Genomic DNA, 11,928 nt, shown 5'->3' on the forward strand with positions numbered 1-11,928 from the left:
TCCACGCCCCTGTACACTGTGATCTTGTCTTTTCCCAATTATGTCTGCAGATTAGCCTTAGGAATCTAAGGTCAATTGGCTGAGAGTTATGCTGTTAACCAAGAAATTCAGCATTTCAGATCTATTTACAATCATTCTGAGGTTTTTAATATCAATAGAATTCATATCAAAGTTTGCAAAAAGATTTCTTATTTTCTAGTTACAAATGAAATTAGCATTATTTGTAGGGCAATGGAAACCAGAGGAAAATAAAACTGAAGTAAAAAAATCACTTATATTTAATGTAGTCCAATCTCCCATGACCACCATTGCTCACTATGTACATATATTATCCACATCTTTTATTTTTTTAATGTAGCAAATAGTACATTGACCCCAGTTATAACACCCTGTAGCCTACTGCAAAAACATTTATAGTTGCATTTTAAAGCACCAATAACTATACCATCCTTATTTAAAATCTTTCCCATTGTAAGGCATTTGATTTTTCAAAATTTCATTCATGAAATCCATATTATGAAAGTCTAGATGTAAATGAATGCATGTGTATGCATTGTCTATCTTGAACAACATACATTCATTCATATATCTTTGTTTTATTTCCCATCAATAACTTGGCTAAACCTATTTAATTCTTAGAAAAGTCATCTTAAATATATATTTACTTATTTGAAAGGCACAGTGAGAGAGAAAGAGGGGGACAGAAGGAGAGAGAAAGTTCTTTTATTCTCTAACTCACTATCCAAGTGGCTGTAGCAGCAGTAGCAGAAACAGTCTAAAACCAGGAGCCAGAAACTAAATGTGGTTTTCCCTCCTGGGTTGTGGGCACTCAGATATTTGGGCTACCATCTCTTCTTTCACAGACATATTAACAAGGTGTTTTAGTAATGAATTGTTGTGAAAATGAATTTTGACATCTTAAGATGCTTTGGTTACCAGAAAAAAAAATATATATATATATATATCGCCCGAATATGCTAAGTCTGTCTCTTCAGTTCCAATAACACTGCTTATATGGACAAGTGCACAAATGACAAGCTCAATTAGTTTCCACAGTCATATGACTGGTATAATCTACCCAATTCAGTAAGTGGAAACTTCAAAATATTTGATAATCTCTACTTGTGACCATTTTTAGTCTCACTTCAAGGATAATTGTTATTCTACATAATAACATACTTCATTAGTGTAGTCTATTTCAGGATATTTATCTAAAAATGAATCATATAGGATGAATCCTATGCAGCCTGACTTCTTACATACAAGGTTTCATTTTACAGAATTTGTTTATATTGTTGAAGATGTAGATTGATTCGTATGTGGTTGCTCTATAGTATTTCCTAATCAGCATTCGTCAGTCTGAAAGTGTAAACTATCACAATGTTATAATTTTTACTTACAATCTTTGCTCCAAGGTGAGGTTCAGTGTGTTTTGTTGGCTTCACTGGTTGTTTATGCTTGTTCAACTCTGACATTACTCATCTATTGTTTCTCTATTTTGACACTGATTCTACATTGTGAATAAATTGTTCACTGCAGCCCAACTAATAGTCAAATTGACCTGCACTTATAAAACAGAAAAGTGACTATTGTCTTCTCACTGTTGTAAAAAGGCTAGCACTAAAAACCCTGTCCTTTGGACAAAGGCACATATTTTGCATCTGAGATTTGTGTAGTCACAAGGCCTTGATTCTTAGCAGTGAGGAAAAGAACATGATGCGTAGATTCCAGACTCCAAATGTGAACTATCCACAGGGTATGTGAAAGCCATCTTTCACTGATCATTCTGGGACATCTTGACTTTTGTTATCTCTTACTACTTTGGGGTCTTATTTCAGCAAATGGTTTATTTGCAGTATGTGCTGCTCCATGACGTAATCTTTCTCAAAATTTAAAACTGGCTCCTGAATATTATTGAGCCTTAGGTTATAGAAACAGAGTTATTCAGATGTTGCATATTAGGGGATACGTTGTTAAGAAATGAAAGTACAGAAGCAAACAGTCAGTCCTTGTTTCCAGAAGAATTATGGAGATTTCTCGACTATAGTTTTGTTCCAGTGAATTTTTTGAATATCCTCTTTAGTCCTGAAAGGTAAGGTAGAAAATTGGTTCAAATGGTCCATTTTCCTTGGACTGCTCAGGCATACACGAGCCAACTGGAAGTTCCCAACAGTCAAATGAGAAAAATTTTGTGCAATACACAACAAAAAATATAAAGTAGTATTAGATCTTAACCCCAAATGGGAAAATAATATTTGTAAATGCTCATGAGTTCCTGCTGAGACAAAGAAATGTTTGAATGACTAAGTATGGAAGGATAGGCCAATATGATTTATTAAAGGTTTCCAGATTAAAAATTATCTGTTTTAAATGCTGTTTTTAAACGGTGAGCTGAACACACTGACTTTTTCCAAGGAGTAGAGTAATGGGAAGATTGGGGAACACTGCAGTTCATATGTTTGGCAAAAATTATCCTGGCCAAATGATCAATGGTAATATCAGGCATAAAAATATGTATTGATAGCATGTACACTTAATATGATGTTTTGAGAATAGTGCTTCACCTCTGTGGTATTCCTCCTAAGTACTGTAACTATAGAAAAGAGAGAATAAAAGAGAGTACCATAAAACACATAAGGCTAGCACTACTCTATATAGTTAACATCTGTTAAAATACCACAACTTAGAGGAGACATTGGAGGCATGATTATTGAAACAGCATGAGGCCCAGCGTGGTGGCCTAGCGGCTAAAGTCCTTGCCTTGAATGCGCCGGGATCCCATATGGACGCCGGTTCTAATTCCGGCAGCTCCACTTCCCATCCAGCTCCCTGCTTGTGGCCTGGGAAAGCAGTCGAGGACGGCCCAAAGCCTTGGGACCCTGCGCCCCTGTAGGAGACCTGAAGGAGGCTCCTGGCTTCGGATTGGTTCAGCACTGGCCACTGCGGTCACTTGGGAGTGAATCATGGGACGAAAGATCTTCCTCTTTGTCTCTCCTCTCTATAGATCTGCCTTTCCAATAAAAACAAAAAAAATCTTAAAAAAAAAAAAGAAAAGAAATAGCATAATAGCATGAAATCCTGGTGAGTTACTAGAACAGCAAAAGACATCATGTTTTATATATATATATCACACATATATATGTTATATATATTTATATATTTATTTATATATGACAGATGCTGTATCTTTATATTATTTTATATAATTATTATATATTGTAATATGTATTTTTCTCTATATACATATATATCCTTAGAAACATCTTTTAGAATGTCTAAAGTGAGTTGGAATTGCTACACACCAGGTATGTTACAACCTGCAATAGCAGGATGCAATATTTGCACCCTGGTATGAGCCTCAGCTGTTCCACTTTTGATCCTCCTCCCTACTGTTTTGTCAAGAAGGAGAGCAATGGAAGATGGCCCAGGTGCTTGAGCCTCTGCCATCCATATGGAAGATCCTGGTTCGTGTTCCTGCATTATGACTGGGCCAGCTCTGGTTAGATGGTGATTTGGGGAGTGAATCAGTGGGTGATGAATTCTTTCTCTCTGTTTTCTATTTCTGTCTGCTTCTGTCTCTCTCTCTTTCTCTCTCTCTCTTTCCCCTTTCTCTTTATCTCTCTTTCCCCTTCTCTGACATCTCATGTCGGTGTGCATGTGACTCTGCAGTTCAACTAATAAAATTCACATTATAAAATAATCTTCATTACTAAATCTATAAAGGATCATATGGTTATTTATAAATGTCTAGAGAAATCCAAATAGTGTATGAGCATCATAAAATAGGTAATTAAACATCACATAGTACCCCAAGTATATGCAATGTTGTACATCTGTTGTGTTTTAATTAATTTTTTTAAAAAGGAAAAGGAAAATGAATTTTGGTTAACAATACTGTGTTGATATTTGTTCATTACTTGTGACGAATATGCCATGATGATGCGACAGTTTCTTCACTTGGCCAAACCTTACTCAGGCTTCTGACACTGCTTCTAGGCTCATCTACAAACATCATTGGAAAGATAAACTTTATCATCTCTGCTAAATAAGTTCATCAAAAACCTTAAATAGGCTGTACATCTGACCGAGTTTCTTATCCTCCACCGCCCAACAAGATGATGCCTGACCCCTCTGGCTGGTCTTCAATAAGGCTCCTGTTGAGACAGTTTAGTCAGAATCCCCCTTATCCCCTGATTATTCCTCTTAGTAATTTTCCATCAATGGCCTCCCACCCTCCTACTTGTCTATAAAACCAACTGCCCTTGCTGTGTTTGGACTTAAGCCCAATGTCTATGCTTTGCTGTGAAACTCCACTGTAGTAGCCTTTATAACTATTAAAACTGCACTGAATGAGAGTTCTTTATTGCTATGATTTCACAATTATCATTGACTCTTTTTTATAATGGTACAATGGCAGATAATATTTGGAAAACTCCTGGACTGTTTACACAAAGTTTCTGAAAATATAAAACTATTTTTAAAATAGACACTATACCAGGAAAATGCAAACATAACATAAACTAAATGTGAAGTGAAGGAAAAAAAGCAAGGTTAAGAGGGAACACAAGAAAGGAGAAAAAAAGGTAGGAAAGGAGGAAGAAGGACGAAATCTCAAGCCCAGCAGCCATCTGCTGGGATACAGTTAAAAGCTCAAGTTATGAGATTCCAATTCAGAGCTCTGGAATCAGAAGTTCTGGCCATATACCAGTATTCTGTGACTTTGGTCCCATAATTTAGAACCACTGATCCAGAGCCTGACCAAGCATTCTATATTCAGATGCTTCTCATTTTATATGAGGTCACATTACTTCCCCTTCAACTCCTAAAAAGTCATTTTAGGCCCCTCCGTAGATGCTATTACCAAATTGTCACCTTTCACAGAGGAAGAACATGCCTGTTTCACTTCTCCTATTATTAACATGTGCTCCCCAAGGTCTTTTGAAGGCTCGCTGTGCTCATGTTTTCCATATCTTCCCCAACACACATCGATCTGTTCTACCTTTGATATCTCCCAGCATGGGATTATGCACCACCTTACATGTTTCCCAAGGCTACAAATCAAGGCAGAGAACTGCCTCTACTAGACATCAGTTTTGGCTTCTGCACAACTTTGTATTTTCTCTGCAACTTGGGAATCATATGTTTAATTATTATAAATGTCTAAGATTGTGTCTAACACACCTGAGATGTTGAGGCTACTGCATGTAGTAAGTATCTGATAAATTGGAGCTATTATTGATTGTGGTTGTTGTTTTTGTGCTGAAATATCTTTTAACTTTTCACAAAGCAGCAGAATTTTTGTGTGGACAATAATGACAAGATAGACATTGGAGATTTGGGATTTGAGTTGTGGCATAATAACTAAAGCTACCACTTGCGACTCCCTTACAGGCAGTGGTTTGTATCCAGGCTGCTCAACTTTGCATTGAGCTGTCTGTTTGCTAATGACCTGAGAAGAAGAACCAGAGGTGGCCCAAACATTTGTGTATCTATAGCCATATGGGAGACCAGAATGAATCTAGGGTGTCACCCTGGCCTAGGTGTTGCCGTTTCTGCCATCTGGGTAGTGAGCCAGCTATGGAAGATCTCTGTTATTCTGAACTGTCTTTCCCAACTTCTCTGTCTCTGTACCTATGACTTACAAATAAATGAGTTGTTAATACTGGGAAATTCATATAGGGGAATTAAGTCCACAAAATTTTATTGTAACACACTGAGAACCCCTCCCCCATATCACATATATCAGTTTCTAGTCACCTTAGTTCATATTTGGGATGTTAGAAATAGTCCATGTGGCCTGTGTAATGCTTTTAGTATAAAGTAAATGAATTAAAGTGTATATGTAAAACCTGGGGGTAAACTAACCTTACATCATGCACTACAAGTAACAGCATTTTAATTTTTCTCTAAACTATTCTAATTCCAGAGATCCTTAAGAGTCTCTCTTAGCTTGAGAAACAGGATTAGTGAGGAAAAAAAATCATGACCTTAGGGATTGTTGAAGCAGCAGGTGGGTAAGTGAGTCTATTTCGATAGCAGGTTTAGATTTTTGCCTTTTTGCACGTTGTGAAGTGAAGTGAAGCATTTACATTCCATAAGCACACAAGCCTTCAGTGCTCTGGTTTGCTTTGCAGATGGGAATTAGCGTTGTGGATTCTGCAGCATCTGGCTTAGGAGGTTGCCCATATGCGAAAGGTGCTTCTGGGAATGTCGCCACTGAGGACGTGGTGTATATGCTTAATGGACTGGGACTCCACACAGTAAGTCACTTTCAGATACTTCAATACTCATCCATTCCTTGCAGCTGCAAATTGGAATGCTTCTCTGGTTTGACAAGCAATTTTGAAGTCAAACTTTTAAAACTTTCGCTTTGTGTAAAAGTGCACAGAGGGAAAATACAATAAAAGTCCTTTGGGGGCTGTATAAAGTAACTTAGAGCTCCATCACCGATACTGCTACCACTTTACATTTTATAGTGTTTCATGAACTCAAAGTATTTTCCCGTGTATTATCTAATTAATTTCACATGTTTTGTGAGTTAAACCTGGTGTCTTTACTGTGATGATTGTTGAGATTTGTCTGTTTTGTTTTTGTTTTTCTATATGGATGTTTCCCTTGGAGGAAACTGGGAACTTGATTGTCTCACAGCGGCAGCCAAGACATTTGCAAATACATACATACATACATACATACATACATACATACAAGCTAAGATACTTAAAAAGCTGGCAGGTGAAGAGTACATAGTAACAGTAGTCACTTGGAGAGCCTGGCATTGTTGTGCAATGATTAAGTTTACATTTGCTACAACTGCATTCCATTTTGGAGACCCAGCTACTGTTCTTTCAATTCAGCTCCCTGCTACTGTGCCTGGGAAGGCAGAAGAAGGTGGCCTAAGTACCTGGAATCCTGCTGCCCATGTGCCTGGCTCCTGGTTTCAGCCTCACCCAATCCTGACTCATATAAGTCTTTAGGGGAGTGAACTAGTGGATGGACGATTTTTCTCTATCCATTTCTATATCTTTCTCTCTTTTTCTTTCTTTTTTTTTTTGTCAGCCTTTCAAATGAATAAATATTAGAAAGAATGCTTATTTGTAAGTAGTACCTGAAAATCACCCATGGTATAACAACCCCACAGCCAGCATCTTGTTTTTTGAAAAGTTTAACAGAATGTTATACTACAGTACAGAAGATTTTAAGAAAAAAAAATGCCTACACATGAAAACTGTCCAAAGAGGATAAAACACTCAAAATACTTTCTGAGATATAACATCGCCACCTTAATTGCAAAATAACTTTGTCTCTTTGGAGTTTTCCACCAAACTTGCATTTTGTCCCCATCTCTGTATATTCTAATGTGAATCTGCACACCTTACGCATGTTTTCATCATCATCTGAAATGACTGTATATTAATTGCACATTCTAATTCATCTGGGCAGCGAGGCAAATCATTTAGGTTATCTTCTGGTTTCTAGATCTTTCAATGCCTCAGACCAAATTCTTTGATTCCATGTCTTAGTTCTTTTATATTGTTACCTCTGAATTTATTACAAAGTTATGTCATGATCCCGCCCATAAGCTCCTCTCACAGCAAAGAGCAGTTATTAGTTTATTCATCCTCAGTGCCTGTGGCACACAGATACTCAATAAATATTTATTGTAAGACTGATTTCACTTGGCGTTGAACACCAACAGCTGTTGCCTATAAACACCAAAAGCTATTGCCTAATATTTCTGGTTTGGAATAAATGTTGTTCCATTTACAAAGTAGCTTAATTATTTCTATCAGAAGGCCATGGCAGAAACTGAGGGGAAACAGATAGTTTCTTAGTTGCTGTATCACTGAGTTTTACTGCACAGACAAATGATGCTTAAAATATATCAAGTCTTGTTCTAGAACTTTGAGCTCCAAATGCAAGTTAGTCTAACAGTAAGAATCTCACACTTTAGAAAATTGTTGCTTTGAATAGCTGCCATAACTTAATCAGTTACTGTAACTAATAAGCCAAACTCAGTTTTAGAATTCTAATGGATTCATTATGTATTCCAGACTCAACAAATTTGTAAGAACAACCAATTGACTTCTAAAATATGCTTTCTTCATATCTCCTTTTTTATGATTAGTATAACTGTCTCAGTGCACAGTTTTATGTGTTTGCTAAATTTTCATTCTACAACTCGCTTGACTGACTATAGGCTTACCTTTAAATTCAGAGTCCTTTATCTGAAATACTAGTATGACTCTACCAAACTTCTCTTTAACACTCATCAGTGCATTTTTATTTCCTAAAGGAGAAAGCAGCACTCTGTCACAGCATCTGGTCATGTCCACTTCCAGCGTGAAAAGTGCAGACTGACTTTTCTGCACTTATTCTTTTCCCCATTGTTCTCTATACACACCATGTCAATTCTTTGAGATGCCTTGTGCTGTTTTTCCTCTTCTCATGGTGTATCAGACAGCCTGCTTCCTCTCAGTGTCTCACACTGTCAATATAAAATTTGGGCCAGTATTTATCCTCCCTGGAAAACACATTCTGCTCCTTTTCCTCCAATCAGCTTGTTTTTCTACGCATTTGTCTCCATACTCACCAGAGCATATCACCTTGAATGGCTGTAATTATACTGATTTTTTTTGTGGTTACGTTGCCTGCTTGATCATACGTTCACCAAAGGAGCAATTGCATCCTTTCACAATCTTCTTAAAATCAGAGGTTATCAAAATACATAAGTTGTAAAACGTCTAACAGATGCTTTAAGAATAGACGCAGTATTTCATAATGCTATCTGTTGATTAAATAAAATAGTAAAGAACATAAAAAATCAAAATTATTCTTTAGTATTGCGTGCCCAAATTCACCCACATAATTTTATGGATGGCAATTTGGGGAAGCAAAGAACTTTAATAACCCAAGTCTTTCCATGAGCCTTTGATGCAATACAGAAGTGAAAGATACATGAAACCAATATGGCTTGGAAAATGTCAGTATCATTGCATTAAGAGTGTTATGCCAAAGTCTGCCTAACAGGTCATTTGAATTCATTATTATGGCAAGAACAAACTTCTTACATAAAAGCAAATAGCGTTCCAAAAGTAAGATTACAATAGAAAGAAATAATGTAAATAGTTTACAGATGTCATTTCACCAGCTATTTTTATTGGTCATTATTAAAGAGAGAATATAAAGAGAACTGCGCTTTCCAGTTAGAAGTAATTTGCTATCTTTAAATGTCTCCTCTTTTTAAAAAGAGGAGTATCATTATGGAATGTTTCTGTGACCATTGTTATTTGTCTATTTAAGGGAAAGTAAAAAATTCTACAAATAATGAAAATTACTTCTTAATAGCAAGGAAGACTGAAAATATTGAATTTTAAATCCATGTTATTCCTCAACTATGTTGAGGGAGGATATATGAACTTATGAAATACTCCACAAGGGCAAATTTGTGGTTAATCCTGCTAATGCTCTGACTCCCACTGTGACAGTGAAAGTGCTAGGTGGAGACTTTGATGTAACCTTTTGTGACATCAAAATCTTGAGATGAGGAACATGCCCTGAACTTGGCCTTCATACTCAACTGTGTATCTGTCATCCATGGATTTACCTAAGCCTTTGTTGATCCTATTTCTACTTTCAGACAGTACAATCCCACAGGCAAACAAGTTCCAGATGTATACTAAATACTGCTTCATTTGATTTGACTTACAAATACCTCCTTCAGTATCATATTAATAACAGCATTTCTGAACATGAAAACGTGTGTCTGTTATACATAAGTATATGCATACATATGTACTTGCCTATGTATCTATCTTTTATGTAATCCTTATGGCTTTATCAAGTTTATTTCCTTACCTAATGGTGATTTTTATTAAGTTATCTTTTATACCTCTCCAAAGCATTATGATTTTGATTGTCCTTTATTTATACTGTGTATATTATTTTCTTATTTCAGTATTGTCCTTCATAGTGTTAAGGTTTTAGCCTAAATTATACTGAATTATTCAGGTGTGTCTAGCTTGTGTTATAACAGAATAAGATTCAAGAATTTGTTTATAAAGCAGACAAATCTAAAATGCAGACTACATGGTTCATGAAAACAGATATTACACCAAAATTGATAACGAGTAATGCTTTAGAAATTATAAATATTTAGTAAATATTAACAGCACATAAGATAATATATACTTTTACACATATAGTTTGCTTTTCTTTGTACTCTCTCTTTTCCTTGCCAGGGTGTGAATCTTTACAAAGTGATGGAAGCTGGTGACTTTATTTGCAAAGCTGTCAATAAAACCACAAACTCTAAAGTAGCACAAGCCTCCTTCAGTGCGTGACCTGATTTAGGACTTCTAGCTGTGAGGATCCCTTCCAGCTAAATGCAGTCATCTGAGCATCCTTCAAGTCAACATTTTCTTAAAAGTGAATTCATAGACATGAACAAGAAAAAAAATGAGAAGTTTAAAAACAAATTAAACTGGATGAATTATGAAGGCAACAGAGAATGATATCGGTCATCAGGTAAATTGCTAGCTGGAGATAAATAATAAAACGTGTAGTCATCTGTGTGGGCACAGAAGTTCTACTCTTGTTCTTATAGAAAAAAAGTTTCAGTTTAGTAAATGTAAAAAAATTGAATTCATGTTTCCTTAAGTATCAAATATTGTGTTGATTCTTAATCAAGCTTGCTTAGCACAGTGTACACATTGTCAGTAGTTAATGAATTCCTGTGTAGTGGTCAAAGTGTGTGGCCTTCATATTATGCATCATGTCTCTGGATCCCAACCTTCCATTTGCCAAGTCAGTTAAGTTATGGACCAAGAGCCAAATTTCCATCTGACCCTACATAATTTTAACCAATATAACTTTCATATTTCAAATATGGCCAACATCTGTTAACTATCCAATGACTTGATCTTGTTCCAAATGGCTGTGGTCAATGGCAAGATGCCACATCATGAAACACATTGCAACCTCCCATGTTTGTTACATGCATCCAGTTTACCATATTTTACCTTTCATCAGTTATAGTGAAAATCAGCACAGTATTATTCAACTATTGAGCAATTGTAAGGCATGATTTCTTTTCCTGATGTCTACATTGAGGTGACAATAATAGGCTGGTATATGTATCATAATCTACTTTCATAATTTTCAGGTCACTGGAAAATTTCCTAAGGATATCTAGTTATTAACTTAAGATTATGATTATATTGTTTGACTTAAAAATAAATTATCTTCCATTGATTTGAAATTCTTGATTATATCAAATAATTTTTGGTTGACTCATTTAGTGGTTGTTTTTTAAAGTGTAATTGATGACATTTGTGTATTGTATTAAAAGCATTGTCAGAAATAGCAAAAGTTAATATATCAAACATTTAGAGGACCAGGGGAAAATTGTCAGGAAAGATCTCTTTTGTAACCTATGCAAATCATATGACTATGGTGTTTTACTAGTGGGCCTAAAGTGTTAGTTCTATTATTCTTGTAAAAACTCGGGTAAAATTAATAATTGCTCTTGTTTTTAATAAATTTGGATATAAATTAAAATATGAAAGTGAATGTTGTGTATTTCTTAAGTTCATGTGGATCACTGAAATAAAATGCAATTCAAGAAAATAATAGAAGTACTGATTGCAAGTGAGTTATCTTTAAAGATATGTAAGAAGGATTAGCATTGTTACATAATGGGTTAAACCGCTGCTTGTCACGCTTATGTCCCACATGAGAGTGCCGATTTGAAACATCAAATCCTAGCAGTTCTGCTTTTAATTCAGCTTCCTGCAAATGTGCTTGGAAAGATGATCATGCAAGTGCTTGAGGTCCCTGCCAACAATCTGGGAGACCCACGTGGAGTCCCTGAAGTTGGCTTTTGGGCTAACAGAGTTTAGTTGTTGCAGGCACTTTGGCAGGAATAAACCA

At 35.9% G+C, this 11,928-nt stretch overlaps 1 protein-coding gene across 1 annotated transcript in view; it reads left to right on the forward strand.

Moving 5' to 3' along the window:
* HMGCLL1 (3-hydroxymethyl-3-methylglutaryl-CoA lyase L1) overlaps nt 1-11,536 on the forward strand; it is a 121,760-nt gene extending 110,224 nt beyond the window's left edge. Inside the window, exons 8-9 of the mRNA XM_004580488.3 lie at nt 6,135-6,260; nt 10,239-11,536. Of these exons, the coding sequence (XP_004580545.1) occupies nt 6,135-6,260; nt 10,239-10,340 (228 nt within the window). The 3' untranslated portion in view covers nt 10,341-11,536. The remainder of the gene's footprint in view (nt 1-6,134; nt 6,261-10,238) is intronic.
* The last annotated feature ends 392 nt before the right edge of the window (nt 11,537-11,928 follow it).

This window comes from Ochotona princeps, chromosome 1, assembly GCF_030435755.1.
Source record: "Ochotona princeps isolate mOchPri1 chromosome 1, mOchPri1.hap1, whole genome shotgun sequence".
Classification (NCBI taxonomy): domain Eukaryota; kingdom Metazoa; phylum Chordata; class Mammalia; order Lagomorpha; family Ochotonidae; genus Ochotona; species Ochotona princeps.